Here is a 24373-nt window from a genome sequence, read left to right on the forward strand (position 1 = left end):
TATTGTTAGCTCACTGCAACTCTTTTACCTGTAAATTTGAGTCTCTGTTGAATGACAGAAGAATAAAAACAACGTGACAATATTTGGCTTCTCATACAGAGCCAGTAAGCTCAAAAGATATTAATCAGTGTAGGTTGGTATCATTCAGCAGTGCATGAGCTCAGCCCAGACAGATATTGCTCACACTGGAATTTTTTTATATCCATTTGAAAACTGATGATTTTGTCCATTCCAGACCAAATATTCCTTTCTCTTCTCCACTGCTTCCACTCCTAGAATGCATTATAGGTCTTTTCCTCCTCACTGTGAAAGTTTGACCAAAGATGTTTTCTGCTAGCATAAAGGAAACAGCAGTGCTGCCTTACCACATTTTTTGTCTCTGGACAGATCAGAAGTTGCATCATTAGCATAAAAGTGGGTTTTCATCAGCAGCTATTCTCAAATTCAGTTGATATGCAAGTTTAAGTTGTCTGCAAAGTCTCTGAAGTGCAAGAATATCATCTTGGCTCATTCTTTAATCTTGCAAATAATCTTCTAAAACCTTCATTGTAATCATGATAATTGCATATTGATTTGTAAAGCAGTCTAATCTGATCATCAGCCTGCTGTGCACAAGACCATCAAACACAGGACAATGCATGAGTCTGCTCCTATGCTGATGAGTTCAGCACATTTTTTTGTGTGCTTGATGTATTCTTTAACACATAAATAAAGGTTTGCTTGGTTTTGGGAGGAGGAAAAATGTTAATGAATATGTAGCAAATAGGAGCTTCCTGGCCACTTTGCTATTAGATTTTAAGAAATATAGCTAACAATTTAGGATTAATTCAGACTGCTTTCATCAAATCAGTGCAAGATGGTACATAAAGATATTTGTTTGACCTCACTTGCACTTTACATTCCACCTGTGGTAGAATCATGAGACTAGTTTTCCAGGAACTGAGCTAAGAAAAGAAATACTAAAATGAATATAAACCAGATTGAAGAATAACCCCTGGTTAATTAGCTTCCTAGAAATAATTTGGTTTCAAATAGTTTTTGCTGTTATGCCAGTTTTAGGGTTGAAAATCATTTCAATGCAAGTATTTGGGAAGTACAGTTATACAGCCAAAAGGGAAAAAAGCCATCTATTTCACAAATACATATACCTAGCTTTTTAAAATTAACTCAGTATTTCCTTCTTGAGGTCTCCCATCATCTCATCATAAACTGGTTAGTGAATTTTTAAATTAATTTTTAAGTTAATTCGTGAAGCAGCGTGATTTAAAAGCCTAGTTGCCGACTTTTCCTTCAGGAAATTCTGACACTACTCTCTAATTTACTCTTCATATATGATAGAAATATTTGTTTTCTATTAACATGCAAGATTAATCACATTTATTCTAATTAGCAGGTAACTGTGCTGTGTTGTATTTTAAAACAGACGGTACTTTGGTGAGAAAATTGGGCTGTACTTTGCCTGGTTAGGCTGGTACACAGGGATGCTCTTCCCAGCTGCCTTCATTGGACTATTTGTCTTTTTGTACGGAGTCACTACTTTGAACCACTGCCAAGTCAGGTAATGTGGGCACTTTTATAAGGGAAATTACAGCTGTGGGTTACTATGAATAACTTAAGAGGTCTTCATATGAATTGTTAAATGTTTCATTTTGAACTGTTGAACGAATACTCAGGAGAAGACTGTGCCTGGTTCTCACAAAGTACCCAGTATTGAGCTTCCCTTGCTTTGTGCTCCTGAATTGGGAAGGGAGGCATCGTTTCCTGCCCAGCTCCAGTTGCTGATGGTGCTGGCAACTTAGCATGGAGAAGGGAAAACATAGGGTTTCTTCATTACTCTTGTAATAGGCCAGCAGAAGAATGGGGAATTTTTCACTTTCTTAAAGGCCTTTCACAAAGCTTCACTGCAGAGGAGAATTCATCAGATGAAGAACCACCTGGACATTCTGCTGAGTGCTGCATCTCTATGTTCTTGCACACTTAAGCCACAGGAATAAGTCTAACTTCATCGCAATCATCCTCATCCTCCTCCTACAAAAGGTCACTTCTGACTCAGGGGGAAGCTAGAAATCATGAAGAGGTACTGCTAGGCTGGCCCTCTCTGTAGTTATATCTGTAACTCTCATATCTTAGACAGTCAACAGATACTAATTGTATACATGGCATTATGAACATCTTGTGTTCAGTTACAGAACCAGTATTGTTCAATAAGTAACTGAATATTAGTGAAACTTATAAATTCATTTTTAGAATGATTGTTGTGCATCAGACTGGTCATTTTTATATTTTCTGTTTTTCCAGTAAAGAAGTCTGCCAAGCTACAGATATCATAATGTGTCCTATATGTGATAAATACTGTCCCTTCATGAGGTTGTCAGACAGCTGCGTTTATGCCAAGGTATGTCTTAAACTATGCAAGTAGAAATGCTTTCCTGATAAAAGCATTGATTTTACCTTTTGCATTTGTCTTCAGTGAGCTTGGGTAAATAAAATCATGAAAGGACAGTTCAAGTTCAGCCAATATTAACATCCATTGTCTTTTTCCAAGACTTAGTTTGGCCTGTAAAACATTTGAATGCAGTTTGCACTTAGAGATTCAGCAGTCCCAGAGGTTGTGTCCTAGATGCATGTGCTACACTGTCCTTGGCGTCAACCTTTATCTTATCATCCACCCTTTGTACGTGGCTCTATAAAATGAATGCTTTGGGTCCAAAACGGTGCTCACACCTCGTGTTGGCAGGGGTAAGTCCCAGTCTAGACTGGCAAATAGTCCTGTCAATTGACAGGTGCATATCACATGCCAAGGGAAGGATCCTCAGAATTGTCAGGCCAGCTGCACTCATGATCACATTCATTTTATTGGGTGAAAATAAAAAATAAAGCCTTATTATCACGAATTGATCACATTATTAATATATCCCTCAGGTAACTCACCTTTTTGACAATGGAGCTACTGTCTTTTTTGCTGTTTTCATGGCAGTGTGGGGTAAGTTTTTGGTTTGATATTAAGTAATTGAACAACCTTTTTCTTAAAGATTGTGATACAATATAGGCCTTTGAAATTTCTGGCATACTCTTTTCAGACATTGAGAAAACAAAAATAGGGATTATTCTCTGTTTCTGCAAAAGGAAGCTGGAAGTGGTTGAAATCAGGTTTCTCCATTATAATGCTTTTAATGAAAAGAAAAACATGAATGCAGCATGTAGTGTCCATGGAGATAGTTATAACTGGTTTTCAACCTGTTGGCACTGAGGCCTTTCTCTGTTACTGTTCAGAGCTTCTTTTAGCTTAGGACAGCTCAGTTTAGTGTCTGTATTAAAATTAGATAGTGTATTATTTTGTCCCACTTTGCAAAAAGGCAGTAAAGCTTAAGTACATGTAAGCTGGCTGTAATTGAAGTAAACTGATGAAATAAATGGAATATTTAGTTGAATGGCAAATTGATCTGAGAGTGGTCTAGCTGTTGCCATAGAAGCTGAATTTTGCCCATAGGACGGTTCTATTTCTGGCTCAACTGTTTTTCATATTGTGGTCTTGTAAGCAGAACTGAAGGCAAGAGGAAACAATAGTTTCTGGCAGCATATAACATCTTTCAAACATGCCCTGAGCAGGCCCAGGCTCCTACCTGCTACAATGCCATTCTGAGAGGAGGTTAACACCTTTAGAAAATGGCTTAATGTTGGGCCTTAAAAATGGCATCCATCTCACAGCTCTGGGTGCTTGAGCTATCCTGATTTAGCCATTGTTCTCCTGTTCTTACTCACACAGCTCCAACTGGTTTTAAAAGGTGTCCAAGTAGTTCTTATAATCTCCATTTTAAACTGCAAATCTCTTTACTGAGCCACAAGAGATATCCAGGAGGCAATATCAGAGCCATCAGGAGGACAACGTAGACTAGCCTACTGGTCTGTCTCAGTTCCTTCCTCCAAAACTACAGTTTTGTCTTAGTTAACTCCTCAAATTTGGTCATATGCCAATCAATCCTATTCATGGCATTTCATATCATATTGTTGTGGTTTAACCCAAGCTAGTAATATAACCATGGTACCCGCTCACTCACCTGCTCTCCTTCCCCCCTTCCCCCTCAAAAGGGGACAAAGTTGGAAGGGAAGGGAGAAACTTGGATTGAGGAAAACACAGTTTAATAAAATAACAGAATAATAATACACTAATACTAATACACTACTAGTAAATATATATATATATAAGTATATATGTACATATATGTATATAAAAATAGAAATAAAAGATACTCAAGGCCATTCCTCACAATCATGCTGAGCAGCCAGTCCCAGGAAGCCACACCCCAGTCCCAAAAAGATGAAAAAAGGAAAAAGGCAGAGAGGCTCAGAGGCCTCTGCAAATTCGCAAAAAGTCAAACTAAACATCCCGTACCAAAAGTCCCCCAGCGAGAGAGAAAGGCCCCACTTGCCTTAAATAATAAGCATGACTCTAATGAGATGGAATACTTTCATTGATCAGTCTGGATGTCAGTCAAGCTCTGCCCCATCCATGTCCCCCCTTCTCGAAGCCCCACACCTGTGGGAAGAGTGCTTAGAATGTGGTTGGCTGTCAGATCAGAGCAATTAAAAACATTAGCTCTGTGCTGGGGTGTTATTTCTTTTTCTCAAACTAAGTCCAAATAATGAGCATGCTAGCTATGAAAAAGAAAGACTTCTAAGTGCACGAAGAAATTTAGCCCGTTTTCAGTCAAACTAGCACACATTTTGACAGTATAAATATCACAAATTACATTAAGGAAAAAAATCCACAGATCGTACAGACCTTATGTTTTTCCTTGGCATTTCAGCTTTTTTTAGAGCCACACCAGAGATGAGAATCACCAAAAATTTCTAAACCATAAAGATTTTTTAGACAATGTTCACTCAGCTTTTCCAACTTCTTTATAGATGTACTCTATTGACGTTGAGAATTTCCGAGACAGTTTAGAGGCAGGAACTTCCCCCTGAGCTAGGAAAACTAACGGGTTAGTGTTCCTGAACATTTATGTCACTATTCCTAACTGATGGTGGGCATGTCTTTGGAATGCAGCTTTTTGCACCAGTGCTTTTATTCCTCCTTAATGCTAGCACTACTTTCAGGAAAGAGCTGCACTCACAGCATTCCTCCTGTGTGTTAGCACTGCCCAGAACCAGGACTGCAGGGAAAGCAGCTCTAGGTAAGGGGAGTCCCTCACTCAGGTAACCATGCAGGCATTACCATCATCTCAGTAAATCGTACATGAAGAGAGGAAACAATGATAGCAGTTTGATTGTGGAAATGTTTTTTCTGTCAGCATGAAATAACTGGCAAGTGCATGACAAATTGGCTGTGGAAAGTTCAGCCTTCTAGATGATAAGGTTTGACAGACGCTAGCATCTTAAAAAGAAAAGAGTTATTCCCAGATAAAAAACTAGGTAAATTTAATTATCAGTTGACTCCTAGTATTTTGTTGTAAAGCCAGATGGAATTGTAGCATTTGCTTTTCCAGTTGAAGTACTGGGAAAAGTTAGTGCAAAGACTTCATTGTCGAGATGTTTCCTGAAGCTCAGTAGCAAAGTTCTGTAACTGTCTGATAGGAGAGTCTAGCTGCTTATCACTTCTAATACTTTGCTAGAGACAAGGTAGGCTGATGATAGTTTCTCTGTCTCTTTGGGGGACTAAGTGACACAAGATAAGTCCTTTTTGAAATTTCTTCTTGTCTACCTAGAAGCATGTTTCCTTTGATAAAAGAAGTAGCTTTAAAGAACTTGCTGAAAGGGAAAGTTGAGGTGGGAAAAAAAGGCTTGGTATGAAGAATTTAACACTTTTTTCAAGCAATAAGAAATGCCAACATAAAACATTTTTTTCTACATATATCAGTTAGTCTATTAAAATCTATTACTTTCCTTCAAACCTTGCCTCTAGCGTAAAACATTTGCATTGATCTGCTCTCTGAGGATACAGAATTTAAGGAGGTTCTTTAACAATATTCCTGGTATCCAGAATATATTCCAGTAGTCAGGATGGATATATTAAATGATGTTCTGAAATACAATAGGGAGAGGATTTCTGAGACAAGTTCAGGATTGAGCTATTTTCTTCAAGAGGCCATTTGCCATACAGAATAAGATCAAAATGTATTTCAAAAGCATCTGAGGAAATGATGTTAAGATAGATGTCTGTACAAGTGGATGTTGACGACTAAGCTCTGAAGCAGGGCAAGCATATTATAGAAAAAGTTAGCAAAAGACCTGGGAGTTAAGGCCAATGAGAAATTCAGAACTCCAAGCAGGATTTTTTTGAGAATACCCTGCATCTTGTTTAAACATATCAATTGGAAATTGGAGAATGATAAGTACAACTATGTCGTGTCGAGCTGTCAAAGTCAGAAAAGAATGCTAAAGTGCGATATAGGGTATTAGCAATCACTTGACTAGAAAAGAAGCAAAGAGATTTCAAAATGCAGTACTATTTAGGAGACCCCAGTAGTACAGTGAATCAATCAAAGATGATTATTTATAGCACATTTAAAAATATCTAGCTAGGGAAAAATGCATACTGACCTGGATAGTGGGAGAAAAGTGTAGTATAGTAAAAGCTAAAACAGCACTGTGCATATCATCCTATTTGCTACTTAACAACTTGAAAATAGCTTTCTAAAAAACTTCAGGAACTGCACATACTTACTCTGACAGATGTTATATATACTAAATATAGTAACTATAGATTCCTCACTCCAAGTGTGTGAAAAACAAGAAAGAAAAGAAGTACAGTTCAGCACAGACGTATCTGAGATGTTCATGCCTATAGACCCATATACCCACTTGAGTCCTGATTCCAGCTGCTTTTTGGAACGGAAACACAGTGGTACTAATCAATCAGGCTTTTTTCTCCCCATTCTCCAAAAAGTGCAGGACTGCTTGTTTAACCTGTACAAAATAATTCAAAATGAGCTGATAGGAGAGATGCAGCCCCACCAGAAGACAATTCAAGGAATGAACAATGTGGTGGTTCAGCAACAGTGAAGCCTCATTAGCACTTACTAGTTTTGCTGATCCCAACGCATCATACTGCAGTTATTACAAAAAGTCATAGAAATGTTAGGCTCGGGAGATTGAATTGACTTTCTTTATTACATTAAATCAAAGCAGCTGGTTACCCACTGTAACATAACTCCAGCTTTCAGAAAAAGGATGACGTGATATATGAAAATGCCTTCAAACCAAAAAGCTGCCTCCTTAAACATGCTTTTGATATCTCATCTGCTCACAGTGTAAATTTTCTAAGCATATCTTAGCTGTATGGGCTAATATATTAAAATATAATAATTCTTACTGGTTAAAAACTCACTTTCACCAAACTGATGCTGGTGTTTAATATCATGTGGTTTCACTGTCAATATGCTGCAGTTGGGCAGACAGTCCAATAAGGAGATGATTTTAGAACTGGATGTGGAACATATCACCAGGCCATTGTGACAGTGTTACAGCTGATACTGTGCTATAGCTCATACACAAAGAGGTTTATGTTCTCAGTGGTTATCAGCCTGATGCTTTTAAGTGAGCAATGAAGGGTAGAGTCAAACCTCACAGTGGGAGAGGAAGCCTTTCCATTGATTTGTGTTAGCTTTAGGCAGCTTCTACATTCTTTTTAAAAAATAATAATAATAAATAAATAAATAAACACCCTGTAACCATGAACAGGCTCAGTATTAATCTCCAGAATATGAACATATTAATTTATGACTGACTGCTTCCTTGATTGTTCCTTCCATCACAAAATGGCAGCACAGTCAAGTACAGGCATATTATATTATCTTGAACTCTCTCAGAGCTGTGCAGCACAGAATGTTTAATTGACAGATGTTAATGCCACACCACATGTGCACACTCATATAGTGTGAAATAATTTGTCTGCATTAGAAAGGTGTATGACAAAAGTTCCTGTTTCCTCAGTAGTACTCTATAGGTTTGCACATGCACTGGAATGTGCTTCCTCTGGGTTCATTTCTGTTCATTGCACATGGTCTTTAAAGAAAGAAGGTTACTTCTTTATCTACAATAGCCCCAAGAAGCCTTTAGCTTCATCAGAAATCTGCTATATCTAGTAATGATGACTCACAGGAACAATTTTATTCTCTGAGAGTCCTCCCTTGGTTGGTTAGAAATTAAACATTCTCATTTAGCACTAAATGAAATCTCTAAAGCCTCAATCATACTTGAAGCAAGCTAAGTAATCCTTAGAAAGCAGTGCTTTTTGAAAGCAGTTTTGATCATCAGCATGATTTGCTGTTCAAAGCAACTCATTTATGCAAAGAAATGAAAAAATGTAACAGCTTCATTCAACAGTTTTGTGATAGGAGTTAACCTTTTCTTGACTTCAAAACTATTTTGTGTTTTGTTTCTATTTGCTTCAGCAACTGTTTTTCTGGAGTTTTGGAAAAGAAGGCGAGCAGTAATTGCTTATGACTGGGACTTGATCGACTGGGAAGAAGAAGAGGTTCGTATAAAAAAATACTTAATCTTTAATAAAAAGTATTTGGATAAAAATGTAAACATGTTTTTCTTTAGATTTTGTTTTTAATTCATTCTTCAGATCTTCATAGACTAGGAAATGAGCATCTTTCTCCTCAGATGTTTCCTCTGGAATGTGAAGAAACTTTCCCCAGGCCAAACTATCCTTTCTTTTTACCCCTTTGTAAATCTAAATTAATTTCAACATATCAGTGGCTGTCATTGTGGGAGATGTCAGCGGAAGAAAAATGCACTTTGGAGAAAGCTAACAAATATTGCTTTTGAATCCAAGTAAATTCTTCACAGCCCTGGGTACCATGAATTTTGGAAAATTAGTTTTGTTTATTCTTTTAGATAGCCACTAAGAATATTAATGGAGAGGAAGCTTTGTGAGGCTTGTACCAGCCTCTGTACATTCAGGTGCTGGCTGCCTCAATATACAGTGCTATGGAGAGACTGAGGGAGATGAACCAGTTCATCCCCTGTTTGTGGAGGAAATCCCCTTAGGGAGGAAAGTAAAAAGCAAAAAAAATCCTTAACCTTTTTCTGTGGTGGTTACCAGGAAGAAACAGCATTCTCTTAGGACTGAGAGCTGAGGTCTAAGTGAAACTAAAAGGTTTTATTAGGAAGGAGAAAAGCAAGATTCAGTGAGTGTGGCAGAAAAAGTGCTCCTCAAGTGGGATTTGGACATACAGGTGTCACCAAAATCTGCTCTCCTTCCTCTCCAAAGACTATCCTGAAGCTCTTGGAGGCTACTGTAATGGTCTCAATGCAACCGAACTTCTATATTGCTGCTTCTGTAGAAGAATTTAATTTTCATTAATCCTGCTAGCAGAGAAACAGACTTCTGAGTTATGCGATTTGTGTCTCTACAAGGCAATGTAGTTCAATGAGGCCATGAAATGGTACAATTGCTCAATTACTGGTAGGATTTATTTTTTTTAATGCTTAATGACTAAGAAAATAATCCAGGAACATAAAATGACATAATTTATACAACTGGAAATCAGTTTCTTTATAGCAACAGGAATATAATTATTTGTGCACATATGCTGTCAGTTCTTGGTGATGCTTCAGGACTATTGTCGTGTACTTAGAAAATACTCTAATACTGATTTAGTTCTCCTGAGATTAGCAGCCAGCTCTTGCCAATGCTGATGAGCCACAGAGAGACCACACTAAGATAGTCCTGCCTGAGGTTCAAATATTGGTCAGGATTGACCTGCAGTCCCCGTGTCCCCTCATGGCTAGTTACAAAAAAAGCCACTGCTGCTGCTAACAGCTAAGGCAAAAGATGGATGTACCAAGTTGCACTTTCCAAGTCAGGATTATAGTTCACTCTCCCCAGAATGAGAAAGAGCCCTTAACATGCCCTTTTTAATTTTTCCTAGGAAAACTGGTCTTGCAGATGTTTATAGTTCGGCATGTTATACGTCTGCCCTTTTCACCATTTAACCTACTGGGCTTTGGTATTATGCTGATTTATAAAGCCATCCATCTGAATCTTCTGTGATCAGTCCATTTACAAGTATTGAATTTCCTGGGAAGGTTGTCCTTAAGTGATGCTTTGGTTTTTCTTTTGTTTGGGTTTTTGGTTTTGGGTTTTTGATTGGTTTGGTTGGTTGGTTGGTTTTGCTTGTTTGGGTTTTGATTTTGTTTCTTTTTGTTTGTTTGCTTGTTTGTTTGTTTGGGGTTTTTTTGTGTATTTTGTTTGGTTGGTTTTGGGTTTTGTTGGTGTTGTGATGGTGGGGGTTTTTGCCCTTTTTTCTTTCCATGTAATAATACTAAGGGGTGTCTGGCTGCTGTGGCAATGCTTGGAGGAGTCTTTTGCTCAGGTGTGACCACAACAGCTCCAAGCCCATTCAGGACCACTCCCCATTCTCTTTCCCTCTCCTCTTTATGCACATGCCCAACCTCCTCTTACAGCCTTGCTGCTGCTAATGAAAGTGTCTGTCATCTTGCAGAGCCTGGAGGAAAGCATTCCCATGGAAGATTCACTCTCTGCATTCTAAGGTTTTTTGTGAGAGCCTGACCATGCCTATGCAACTAAGCCTTTAGCTGGAATAAACACTGAAAACACAGAAGAGAGTAGAGTTGCTAGGTTTTTCCTCTTCCAGTCAAGAAGCCTGAAAGAGCTTCTGGTAGTTGAAACTATCCTCACAGAAATCTGGTGTTTATTTATGATGTCTATTAAATCATATTTTTTTTAGTAAGACCTGCTTGTGTTCCGCTGGCAGATTATTTCTGCTTGGCCAGCATGTCAGTAATTTTCAGAGGATACCTACTCACTGCTGATGGTCAGCTGGTCTTTCATTCTTACACTGAGCTTTTTCCAATGAGCTGTCAACAAGACCTCAGTCAGGTGTCCTGGGACAGTGGTGAGTGTTCCTGCTCCAGAGCTGTTCATTGCACCTTCTCGCAGTTCTGGAAGGAGTTTTATAAGTCTGAAGAGCAAGAGGCAGCGGTCTTTTCAGAAGCAGTGTGCCAGGGAGTACTTTTCTTTCTCAAATTAGAGGTTAAAGATGCCAATAGGAACTCAACTGGCTGCTTCTCAAAGATTTATGTGACCAGCCATCAGAGCATCAGTGTCTTATTGGCATGAGACATCACTTCTTCCTTTGTTCAGCATTCAGTGGGATCCCAAAAGCGGGACCTGATTTTGTCCTAGAGGTGTCTTCTCTGAAGATGCTACAGCTGCCAGTGCCCATACCTACTGCACAACTCAGGCATGTCCTGGCTTTAAGGTCACCTCTACGGACCACTGTCTCCTCTTCTTGAGGAGTGAATGCTGCACTTTTCCATTGGCACTGGGATCTGCAGAACTTTTCCCTCAAGACAGTCACAGTTTGCGAGCAGCTGATATCCCAGCTGAAAAAGCGTAGAGATCATTTCCCTTTTAAGGGGTTCAGAGTCCACCTCTTCACTTTGCCATTGTCTTCAGCTGCAAGCAGGATGATCTGCAAACCACAGGCTTCGTAAGGAGACTTACTTCTGGGGGTGGTACCTTTGTCCCAGTAGTCAAGATTCAGATTTTCAATCTTTTACAAATCCCCTTTCTACATCTGAGCTATAGAGGACAATATACAGAGGACAATAGCCCACAAGCTTAAAAATATCTTAAGGGCAGGTGTCAAGAGGATGGGGCCAGACTCTTTTCAGTTGTCCTCAGTGATACAATAGAGGGCAATCGGCACAAACTGAAACACAGAAGTTCCATCTGAATATGAGGAGAAACTTCTTTACTCTGAGGGTGACAGAGCACTGGAACAGGCTGCCCAGAGAGGCTGTGGAGTCTCCTCTGGAGATATTCAAAACCCACCTGGACATGTTCCTGTGTAACCTGTTCTAGATGAACCTCCTTTAGCAGGGAGACTGGACTAGATGATCTGCAGAGGTCCCTTCCAACCCCAGCCATTCTGTGATTCTGTGATATCCTTGGACTAGGAAGGACTCCTGCAAGAATTTGCCTGTTGAAGGACTCTGAAAACTCCTGAAAGAAAACTATATATTTCACAAAAAGATTGGAGTAGCTCTTCTAGTGCACAAAGCTCTGGCCTAAGGCAGTGACACTGATCTGTATTTGATATTCCAGAAATCAGTATGGTTTCTCTTGTGAGTAAAGAATTGGACTGATCCATATTTGAGAAGTGAGAAGGAAGGAGAACAGTCTCTTTTACGTAGATTGAAAAAGACACATCCTGTGGAGTTTGATCATGAAGTTGCACATGTCAGTGAGACGTCAGTGAGTATTTTGTCTCAATAAGGTGAAAATTTTACTCCTAAAAGTGCTGCTTTCTAATATAATCACTGCTAATTAAATTTCCTCTCTACATTCCGTTCAGTTATCACTGGACAAAATCAGTCAATTTCTTTTATTAGCTATTTCAAAAAAGTAAATTAAAGAGTTCTAATTACCAAGCTTTTGTTAATGAACATTCTTATTTTTATTAACATTTTCTGCCACATCTAGCTTTTGCTGGCTTTAATTTTCATTGTCAAATTGAAAAACAGGGTTTTGCTACAGAGGGAAATTTATTAATTCCTACCAACAATAGATCAACTAGAACCAGCATTTATAAGGCTTCCTATCACTTTGGTATCACTTTTCTGTTCTAAATGAGGAGACAAATGAAATAATGAAGACAATGGGAAGAAGAAATAAATCTGTTCAGATATGCCACCTCGTGTATTCCTCAGCATTTTAGATTTTCACCCAAGACAGGCATGCAGGCACGCAGGCAGCCCCTGTGGCATCCAGGTCCTGCAGCCTGGGGACATGGGCTGAATGTCTCTGGCTCTTTCAGCCCTGCACATCTGGATTTCCTTTTATTGTAAATAAGGTGCAAGGTGGGAGACATGGAGAATAACTGGGTCTTGGCTGGGTGTGCAACAAGAAACTAACTGCGCAGAGTTCCTGGCACTCCCAGTTGAAATATCAATTTTTTTTCTTCTTTAGTGTCACTTCAGTGTCATTAACCTCAGCTTGATACGTATTGTCCTCTTCCTGCTTCAGGCTGCGCTCAGTTTCGCTTAGTATCATTAAAGGTTCAAGGATCAAGGTTTCATGCCAGAGTTTCACTTGTGTGTGGAGATATATGTATAAAAATAGCATTTGCATTATCTGAATTGAGTGGAGATCATAAGAGGTACCTAGATTCATGCACAGTTTGATATGACAGGGACTTCCCTACAGTGCAGATTGTAAAAGATAATCAAACCTTGGCTTAGAGACAGCTGCGGAGGAGAAAGGGTTTCTTGTATGCAACTCGGAAAGTCAACTGCCAGAGCCCTTGCACAATCTACAGGGTGCAATTCTCAAGTGCCCTGCTTCAATGCTGTCACACTCTGTCCTTTTGCATGTCCCTGGGCATACAAGAATACTACTTGCATTGTTTATCTTGCTAGATTATGGTCTGCTCAGCAGCCTTCATCCCTGATATGGCAGAAACAGCTTGAGCAAGGTAGAATAAGAGCAAGGTGTTACCCTGCCTCCACAGAAATGTGCTTAGCCTTTGTACAGAGCTAATGTAGGGCTGATTCCCTCAAGCACATAATTAGTTACACAGGCATTGCAGCTGAGCATTCATGCCTCTTAATTTTTTTTAATACCATGTTACCAGGTTGCTGCTTGAATTTGGGAGAATAAGAATTCCCCAGGGGAATTTTATAAAAAGAATGTAGGATTTTAGGATATCTTATTTTTATTCACATTCTAAAGGCTTGTGTGAGCAGTTAACATTCGCCGATTTCAATGCAGTCATTTAAGCTCTGGGCATTTACAACTTTCAGTCAGTCAAAGTTCAATTAAATGCTGTTGAAGGGTGGGAAGTGACTGAAGTTGGTAATCTGGGTTCTTGGTTGTCACAGAGAAACACATAGCAGAGGCCTGATGCAAAACCTGCAAAGACCGTCCATAGTGGCATTTGCCCTCCCTTGTAGCCAGCTGTACCATAGGTCAGTTCTCCAATGTACACCAGAGCATTGTAAAACTTGATCTAATGTATACGGACTGCCAGCAGCTGTGAGAGTCCATCTTCACAGCCTGATGCTTTCTCTGATCTCTGACAGCATCCCCGATGTCACACTTGGGTGAGGTGGCACAGGACACCTGCTGTTGGTGAACTTCCAAGATGGCAGGGTGGTGGGGCAGCCCCATAGCAGCTGAAGACTGTGTGGTCTTACCTGAACTAAGGGTGAGCCCTGCCTTCTGACAAGGCTGTAAACACATGTAACGAAATGTCTCCCCAAGAAATCCCCAGGTTTCATTACAGAAGTGAGTTTTTATGGCAAAGCAGGACTTGATATACCTGCTGCTGAAAGCTGTTCCTGATAATAACATTGTTCAAATTAGGAAGGAATATTAGATGGCTTGGCTTCTTCAAAAGCTGACAAACATTTGCTAATAACAGACAGGTAACCAACTACCTAGCAAACAGTAGTTATGTTTGGAAAAAGGAGGGGGTTTGGTTGTTTGGTTTTGTGGGGTTTTTTTGTTTGGTTTGTTTTTTTTTGGTTTGTGGTGGTTTGTTTTTTGTTGTTGTTGTTGTTGTTTTAGTTGCTGGTGGGTTTTTTTTGTGGTGCTTTTGTTTTGATTTTGTTGTTTTGGTTTTTTTCTCCTTTTTGCTTTCTTGTAGAATTCTAGTATCAATAGGATAATATCAGGCTGGAAAACTCTGTGGTATCAACCTGAAAATTATTTGGCTTACAGCCATATTGTTTAGATGAGTAGCTAACTGGGGAGTTTACTAGATATTCCCACTATGGTTTTATGAGTCCAGTGATTTATTCTAGTTCTTATGAAGGAGACCTGATTTCCCAGCTCAGCTTTCCTAGTAGCTATGCCAGCTGCTGAATTCAAAGAATTCCCAAGAACAGTGATCTGAAGTTTCCTACAGAATCTTTCTTAGCTGTGCTGTACGTGAACATTCTCTGTTTTTTCTTTAGGAGGAAATACGTCCGCAGTTTGAAGCCAAGTACTCCAAGAAAGAACGAATGAACCCTATATCTGGGAAGCCAGAGCCTTATCAAGCATTTGCAGATAAATGCAGCAGACTCATTGTTTCTGCATCTGGAATATTTTTTATGGTTTGAGAACTTTTTTTTATTTACCAGTTGAAAAAATGCAAAATAACATTATCTCTTTATTATCTTGATTATCTCACTGCTTAAAAGTGAAACAAGCTCTAGCATGTTTACTACAGGCTGAAAATCTGTACATAGCAAATCACCTGAGTTTCTGTACAGTCCTACACTAGTTTAGTCTCACAGATAGCTAAGTCATTTTTTCAAGGCTATACACCTAACGCTATATGTAACCACACACGTGCCAGAATAGATCACATTTAGGCATCAACTTCAGCTCACTGATTTCCTTGCCTTCCCTGTGTAGACAGTGCTGAGTGATGGGGAGACATGCCATGGAGGTGGCAGTTGTCCTTTGTAAACTCTACAGAGAATCTAAGTGCTTAATGATGTTAATATGTCCTAGTTTTTCAGTGTATTGAAGAGGTAAGGAAAGAAGGTTCATATTTTTAGTGCAATTGAAATGGAGAAACCGATGTTGCTTGTCTAAAATGAGTAATCTCTCCCTGCTTCCAAAGTGCAAAATAAACACAGCAGCAAAATCTCTCCTAAAAGAGAGCTGCATGCATTTCTGCTGAAATGCCCCCATCCTATAACTTCACTGAAGCTGTTAGTCACATCACAAACGCAGTGGTCTTGAAAACACAGCTGACATCAACTCAGAGCCTCATGCAATTTACTAGGGCCTTCCCACAACGCTAGAAAACCATACATGTGTAGAGCTTCAAGAGCTGTGGAGAGCCAGGTAGGTGAGCCAGCCCAGCAACTTTGTGTTTGAATGAGATTGGAGGGAACAGGGGAGACGGCTTGTAAGAAACTGATGACCTCAAAACTGTCCAAAGCAATCCTGGGCAAGAAAGGCAAGGGTGTTATCAAAATGAGCTGTGCCCTGGTATGTCAGGTGGATGGACAGAGACACACAGAGAAGCACTGGGCACGAGGAGCCAACATTCCAACTCAGTCCTTGAAGACACTCCCACTCAGGAGTGGGAGTGCAGAATTGATTCTGCACAGAATTGATTGATTCTGCGCAGAATTGGTTCTACACCTGCAACATTTTGCATATTTTCCTTATGTCTTTTTCTTGAAGGGGGACAGTTTTCACTCCCTACCCTTTGCAAATACAATCATTAATCTTCTTAGCCTAGTGACAGATCTTGCTCAAAGTGCCAGAGAAAGCAGCCTTGCTCTGAATTGTGTGCACCACAAATTGTCCCCAAAACAGTCCTTGAAACAGGACAAGGATTACTTTCACTGGAGATATTTGTTATTGCTGGCAAAGCATGGACTTCCAATGAGTTAGAAAAACTCTGAATTTTCCCCCACTTAGGTAAAAATATTCCTTTAAAATTATAGCTTTAAGTACAGGAGATATAATATACACTTACCAAATCTTCAAGTTAGAGCAGTTCTCAAAATTTCACAGTGCTAACTCTCCCGGTGGAGTTACTAACAGACCTTGAACTGTGTTAGTGGTTCCCTGTTAACAAAGGAAATTGGTCCTTCTTCCCCTCAACACTATGCAGGGAATCCAGAAACAATCCTTCACATTCACACACATTTTTCTTTTTCTTCTGCAGTGAGATTATGTCAATCAATTTTGTAACTCATAAAATATGAAACCAGCTTGATTAGCACTCAGTGTTTTCAAAATCATTTTGCACATTCAGTTAGCTTAAATACACTTCAATTTTGATAGGTTTAAGTTGACCAATGTATGACCTTGGAATACACCTATCTTCTGCAAACAATCATCTATCTTCTACCAAAGAAAGTCTCCTTTCCTACTAAGGTAGCTAGTGGGTACTGTGTCAGTGTTCCTGTGAAACGAGTCACCCACAATAATTCCCAACTGTTTGTCCTTGTGGTGGCTTGCTAAACTGTGACATAAATTGGTCACAATGGAAAACAGTTATCATTTAGTGCTCAGCTGTTGTATATGGAACATCAAGTGATTTAGCAGGCTGTCTCAGCTGCATGGCTTTCACATTATAGCTGTCACATTTGCTGGAAGTCTCATCAGAGAAGAAATTACAAGGGCAGTTGAATTTGTTACCTTCCCTGGACAGAATCTTTCCAGAACTGTAGCAAGAAACAGCTCACTAGAGTAGCTTGCCGGGGTTATAGTTGAGGCAGTGCTTACAAATAGAGACATTTTTCCTGTAAGTGGGGAGTCCATTACAGCACAAAATCCACCCCAAATATGACACCATCAAGCTGGAACATCAGCTTGAGACGCGACTTGCACATTACGGAACATGCATGTAAGGAAAATTTCTGATTCCCAGAGCTGGCAACACCGTTTCCATATTCATGCTAAAGAAGAGGTACTTCAAAAAAAAAAAAGTTTAAAACTAAAAATTATTTTCATATTCTTTCAAATATATTTTGCATTATGAAAAATAAAAAAAGACTTGACAATATTGAAACCTTTCTCTGAAACTAAAATGTATGTTTCAAGTCCTTCATTTCATTGTTTTACATTTCAGAGAGAAGTAAACTCCTGTTGTATTGGAAGTTTTCAGGTTCTTCTCTCTGTTTTTTTCTTTAGATCTGTGTGGTGATTGCTGCTGTTTTTGGCATTGTTATTTACCGCGTTGTGACTGTCAGCACTTTTGCTGCCTTTAAGTGGGCTTTAATCAGGAATAACTCTCAGGTTGCAACTACAGGGACTGCAGTGTGCATCAACTTTTGCATCATCATGCTTCTGAATGTGGTGAGTAAAACTAATATATCCAAAGTTATATCTGAGCCATCAGATCAGTGGACATCTCAGTCTGCAGACCACTGAGTGTTTTCAGTTCCCTTTTCAGCAGGAGTGGAGTGTCTTGCTAAGCCTGACATGGCATTGCTGTTTATGGGTGTCATTCACTATTTATATAAAGTATGATTCCAAACCCAAAACATTATGTAAAGCATGTTTGAATGTTCAAAAAAATATTTTAGGGAGACATGTCCATACCCCTGTTTTATCCTCTGCCCCTTTTTTTTCCTTTCACATACTTGAAAGTTTCAGTCCTTTTCATTAATATTCTTCTTTTTAATTAATGTTTTGATGTTATTGTTTAGATACAGTGGCCAAGCTTAATTTTGTTTATCTTAGTTTCAGTAATTCTAGCATCAATTTTTACAGTAGTTTGCCAGTGAGGGTACGAGTATACAAACACAATGCCCATATGCAGGAGAATTGCCTCAGTCTGAAAACTTCACGAGGTTTGAGTAAACATGACTTGCTCTGTGACCTGCCTATGGCCTTAGCCAGGGTACACCAGAGACATGGTCTGGGTGCATTGTAGGGGGCCTGGCTGAGGTCAGGTTCTTGTGAACTGGTTTGAAACTAGACTTTAGACAAAGACAAAAATAGAATTTCTGTGTGGTAACAGCCCCAGTGAGTATACCATAGATTAGAGGGGGAATGAGTATCATCTTTCCATTGAAATGCAGCTACTTCTGTATATTGCTGTCATAGTTAGTAGTTGCTCTTGACAAGAGGTATATAGGCTTTTACTATCAGGTATTTGTCAACTGACATCATAAGAATGTACTTTAAGGAGAAGAAGGGGTCAGCCTACAAACCATCCAGGTACTGGAGCCAAGGTGAAGTTTTTCTTACCCGACCAGTAGTAGGTGTCTTCTGCAAAAAAAACACGTTAGGCTTTGGTCCATGAGATATGCTGACTTACTTCCCAGGGGAGGTATGAGATGTTATTTCAGGCTTGCACATTTCCAAGTGCTAGCTTGGAGACTACTTTCTTTCCTGTGCAATAACCAAGCATTTCCATCATCTAAAAATTAATCTTAACAGCTTCTCATTTATAGAGCAGGGAATTCCAAGAGGCTTTGCTGCAGGACTTTACTTCTCCATTTGGCACAGGGAAAACTGAATTGGTGACTAGGACAGTCTATAAAGAATTGTTGACTTTCCTATGTTCTCCCTAAGGTGAGACTATAGATTGAGAAAAGGCAAAAAGAAGAGGTAGAAGCTGTTATTCTCTCTGAATTTGAATGGAGGTCTCTCATGTTATTTTTGATTTATTGTTTGTTGTCTGCAGCTTTGGGGGGTTTTCTCTAATCCACCTAGAGCACAAAACAAGCATAGAAGAAATAAAAAGAAAAGTATATATATTTATGTCAGTACAACAGCCATTTCCAAGCTCTCAGTATATGTCATTGTATATGCAGTGAAGCAGCAACAAAGAAATACTGCCAAATCAAAATTGTTTGCTTCTCAGAGAGTTTTACAGCTTAGAGATTTTTTTTTTTTACAGAATGGAAGATGGCTTGAAGGTGCTTTTTGAGAAACTTTGTTTTATTTCCTAAAACATGTCAAATAAGTAGAGCACTGCAAAGATGGATTTATTAAACCTTATACTCATAACCACAGCCTTCGATCTGGATATAGCTCATAGAAACAAAGATCCTCAAAATATGAAACTGCAGAAGCTTTTCAGAAGAAGGACTTAAGAACATAATCCCTCACTTCCCATAATGGATTAATGTAGTCTACTGAAGGACAGTAGAGGTACTTTTTGGAGAAAAAAAAAAAAAAAAAAAAGAAAAAAATCCCTGGGAGCAGTTCAGGTAGTTGAATCCTCTACAAACCATGACTCAAGAAAAGTAGCAGGAGAGTGAGAAAGATACAGTAATAAAACCAGAATGGACCAAGATATATGAAACAGTGGGGAATTCACTGCTCAGAAGCCTGGAAAACCGCCAGTGATTTTGATATGAGTTAACAACCTCTCTAACCATCAGGGGAAAGGTCTAGACCACAAGCAACTTCTAGACTGGAGGCTGTGAGAGCTGGGTACATATACTGACACATCCATCATGACAAAACTAACTGACCTTCAAGCATAATGTCTCACAGATATCCTGCAGCCTGACCTGGGAACAATCATTAGCTTTACCTAGGTTAATAAAATGTATTAATTCCATTTATATCACCCGTAGAAAATATAAGCACAGAACAGAATATAATCCTAAACAAGGGCCTTTGGGACTAGTAGTGATAAACTGCAGTAGCAGATAATTAGATCCAAACATTGTTAACAGAATCTCTAACATAGTCTTACTGTTCTGGGAGGAATAGCAACAAATTACAGTTTTGATACTTCTTTCTGCAGTGTAATGTACATTTGTAAAATAGCCCACTCCCTGCTGGGATCAGGAAATAAACCACGCATTTAGCACTTTTACAGCTGCCCTTAAGAGAAGCTTCTAAACCCAGAAGAAACCACCTTTTTCATTACTTGAAACAAAACTGTTTGCTCCAGAGGCAGCAAAAAGCTATTCTAAGCAAGAAGTGGTTGATAACATGGATGAGATAATCATGGATTACTTCACTTAAGAAGGCAGTTTGATCCGTAAATTGTACATAACTCAATTTAAGCAAGAGTTTATAAGGATTACTGCAAATGAAAAAAACATTGCTGATATGCACTTTAGAAATAATGAAGTACTTGAGCCTGAAATATGAGGAGCTTTGTATCCCTCTAGGCATCAGTGAGAGTTCAGGACATTTATCATTTTGTGGAAACAGGCTCCAGAGTCATTTAAAGCAAATGGAAATCATTGTATTAATTTACACTAATACTGATGTTGATGGTGACGTACTTTATAAGTTCAAAACTGCCTTGCAAATACTACTTGTAAAAACCCTCCAAGTTAGTTTTTGTAAGCTTTATGAAGTTAGCAGTCTACAGGAGAGTTTGAGAGCACAGCATCTGCTAAGCGCATTAAGTACGGCTTAGGATTTAGAACAATGTCACTGACTCAGTAAGAAATGTGTCTGGTGGTGAGGATTACTAAAGAGTTTATCTGAAGCAACCCTGTCTCCTCAGTGTCTTTCCTTTCAGCCCCCAAAAAATCCCTAACAAAAACAAAAAGACAAAAATACCCAACATGCCAGAGCATACTCTTACTATGGTGATTTTTTTGTGTGTGTGAGATAAATGTTCCATAAGTAACTAAAACAAAAATCCCAGTTGTGCTATTGTTCTGCTTTGTGTTTTTGGAAAAGTTACCTCACTCTTTTTCACTGTGTATATAAAATAGAGACAGTGACAACATTCCTTGTCTATATATTGTACAACAAAAAAGCTGACTATAAGCTTTAACAATATTACTGTTCCTTGTTTGATTATATCATTATTGTATTATTACTATATAGTTTTATTAGCACCACTATCAGAACATCACTAAGACGACCTAGATATTAGATTTAACATGTAAGAGCAATTACTCAGAAAGCAGTTCTATATTTTGCAGCTAGTAATGTATCTAAGAGGCTATTTCTTCTCTGTTACAGCTGTATGAAAAGGTTGCTCTTTTCCTGACGAATTTAGGTAAGCAATGTTAAATACTAAAATGAATTATATTGTACTGATTTTTTAGTCCCTATACTGTGATGGCATTCAAACTGTCTGTGTAAATATGAAAAATACTGATTAATTTGCAATCTGTAGGAATTAAAGTTTTTCTTAAGTTTATAGTAAAGGAGCATATAAACTAAGCTATAGTACCATTCAATCAGTGGTGACAACAGTCACCCACCTGCCATGCTTGGCTCTTGTTCGAACCCTTTGTAAGAAATTAAAGAAAATGTTACCTCAGGGGAAAAAGCATGAGAGACTGAGCACTCAAAACCTCCAGCTTTTGTGAAGACCTGGAAATGTGGAAATCAGTTCTGGAAGCTAAATTTATAGCTTGAAACTAAGGTGTTTATTGACTATCAAGCATGTGCCTTTAAGAGGGGAAGTGATTTGGAGGGAAAATAACCAGGTGACTCACCAACTCTACCAACACCTAAACTCTATTAGTGTTCTAAGTATCACTAATCTTTTCAGCTCACCCATAAAGGTGATCTTCACACTAGAGAAAGGACAACATATTTTCTAAGGACAGCATGTACTCTCACTGGGGTAGCAATAGTCTGTCATTGATATATCCATGGTTTGGGCAGAGTCTCTGGAGATCGTGATCATGTTGGAAGATTGCAGTAGTTGTTAGTAATGAGCAAAAGGGCTCCTTAGCCTTGAGAAGCCTGAAATGAGATTTCCTAAATGCCAATCAAGTGAACTGTATTATGGCATGTGTAGAAGTGGTTTGAGAAGATTATTTTGAACTTCTGGATAGCTGTGTACATTGATGATGTTGAGGAAGGTAGACAGGCCTGGTGGACCACCTGGTTCAGACCAGGTGGACAGATTTTTGTGTCTTCTCAGAGGAAACACACAGCTGATTTTAGCTAGTGTCAGGGCTTTTCTACATCTGGGAAGCCATAGGCGAAGTGTTCAAAACATGTTTGTGTAAGATAGCAGATTATTCTGTTGTTTCCTATTAAACTGAGAGTCCTCCTTTGTATATCGTAAATTTAAAATATTTTTGCCATTGTGTATCCATGCAAAAGATACCTGCCTGTTACAGCTGAGAAATACTACTTTCAAGCTTGTGATTTGCACAGGCTATGACCTTTTGCTCCCCGTGACACCCTGGGGACAGTAAGATATGGTCTAGAGGCCTTGAAGCTTGATTACTTTCTGCCAGGTTATCTTTAAGATAGGTGTGCTTCTTGTAGACTGTGCGGAAGGAAAAGGTGTGAAAACTCAGTGGTTCAAGATGTTCAGACTGTTTTGTGGTTTTTACTCTGATGGCCTAAGCAGCTGATTTGGTTTGAATGATCTTTATCAGTGTAATAAGCTCAGAGTGGGTTTGGCAGCAAAGCTACATTCAGGATGTCCTTCTTCAGCCTTTGCAAAACCTTTTTCAGAGCTCAGGTCCATGCTTCTCCAGAGCATTGCCATTATCTCTGATGGGCATATAAGCAAAGCTGCAACTGCAGCAGCCTTATTAAAGTCAAGCTTTTCCTTCCCTCAGACTGGCATCAAAATTTCATGATACTTTATTTCTTTCTGCTTAGATAAATATGTGTGTACTGGCATATGTACAAACTTGAGTTTCTTGATAGGTATTTCCAAATCACTAACACAGTTGTCAGTTTATGATCTGTTTTATAGTTTTGTTGATGCATCTATTTGAAATTTCTTCATGAGTAGAGCAGCTCTAATTAAAAAGAATCTAGTTTATCATTGTTGTTTCTGTATTTCCAATACTTTACTGGTGTCTCCTTTGGGAGTAGTATAAGAGTAGTACCTTTGTAATACTCAGAATCACCATTAGTACTTCCACTTCTATGCTTACTTCTGTTTGCAGCAATGGTTGACTTATAACAAGCTCCTGCCAACTGGAAAGTAGTTCTAGGACATGGTACTGGTGTGTTGGCATAGCTATTTTGTTGACTTCTGTCTTGATATCTCTTTGGATGAAGACTAAATACCTATCTGAAGGGAAGAATATGTCTTCCCCTTTCCCATTTGCCTTACCGCATCCATTGCAAAATGTTTTTTCTCAGTCTTCTGTAATGAGTTCCCTGGGATTAGGAAAGGGACTCATGCAGTAGCCACTGTGTAGAGTCCTTAGGTGCCAAGCATGGCGGGCAAATCCATGAGACAGAAGGATTTGCTCCTGCTCAGTGTGACATCTCTAACAAAAAGGCACATATGGAGCTTGTAGAGTGGTGCTTCCTGGCAATGTCATTATGGTAGGTTGCAGTAAAGGAAATAAGAGAAGAGCCTGAGCCTGTAAAGTGCACAGGAATCCAGGAGGGATGTTTAGTATACAAATTATCTCAACCGTTTCTTACAGCCTCATGGGAATATACTTATGCAGGTATCAGAAGAGATTTCTAAGTGTTTACAAACTCACTTGCTGTGTGCTGCGTTTGGATACAATTTCTTCTGTCAGCTTATATTTTGAAATCAGCAGGCTAATTTACAAATACATTTCCAGCTCTGGTAGGTGTGTGCAGCCTTTGTGCCAAGGGAAATTGTTAATCTGATTACACCTCTGAAACTCTGCTCTCTTTCTTCACAGAGCAGCCTCGTACCGAATCTGAGTGGGAGAACAGCTTCACTCTGAAAATGTTTCTTTTTCAGTTTGTCAACCTGAACAGCTCTACATTTTATATAGCATTCTTCCTTGGAAGGTAGGATTGATGTCTGCACCCTCATATGTGCAAAATAAAGTAGACAGAAGAAATAAAGTTGTCTGTAATGAAACAAAATGGGAAAATGTTATCACTCATCTCAAAATGCAAATTCCATACTAGCAAAGTTGGACAGATTGCAGTTTCATTTTCCTTTCAAAAACCCAGAAACAGATGTAGTTTTCATTTCCTAGCACCACATTGACTCAATGCTAACATTTAACAATTTCACTACTGGGAACTGACACATCC

At 39.0% G+C, this 24373-nt stretch overlaps 1 protein-coding gene across 4 annotated transcripts in view; it reads left to right on the plus strand.

The window, feature by feature from the left end:
• Positions 1 to 24373, plus strand: part of ANO4 (anoctamin 4) — a 181188-nt gene that overhangs the window by 135463 nt on the left and 21352 nt on the right. For all 4 annotated transcript variants that reach the window (XM_071800515.1, XM_071800519.1, XM_071800524.1 and 1 more), the window contains 8 exons: positions 1424 to 1558; positions 2299 to 2395; positions 2923 to 2983; positions 8397 to 8479; positions 14938 to 15078; positions 17627 to 17791; positions 21386 to 21422; positions 24010 to 24121. In XM_071800515.1, the coding sequence (XP_071656616.1) occupies positions 1424 to 1558; positions 2299 to 2395; positions 2923 to 2983; positions 8397 to 8479; positions 14938 to 15078; positions 17627 to 17791; positions 21386 to 21422; positions 24010 to 24121 (831 nt within the window). The remainder of the gene's footprint in view (positions 1 to 1423; positions 1559 to 2298; positions 2396 to 2922; positions 2984 to 8396; positions 8480 to 14937; positions 15079 to 17626; positions 17792 to 21385; positions 21423 to 24009; positions 24122 to 24373) is intronic.

The sequence above is a fragment of the Patagioenas fasciata genome, chromosome 1 (genome assembly GCF_037038585.1).
Source record: "Patagioenas fasciata isolate bPatFas1 chromosome 1, bPatFas1.hap1, whole genome shotgun sequence".
Lineage (NCBI taxonomy): Eukaryota > Metazoa > Chordata > Aves > Columbiformes > Columbidae > Patagioenas > Patagioenas fasciata.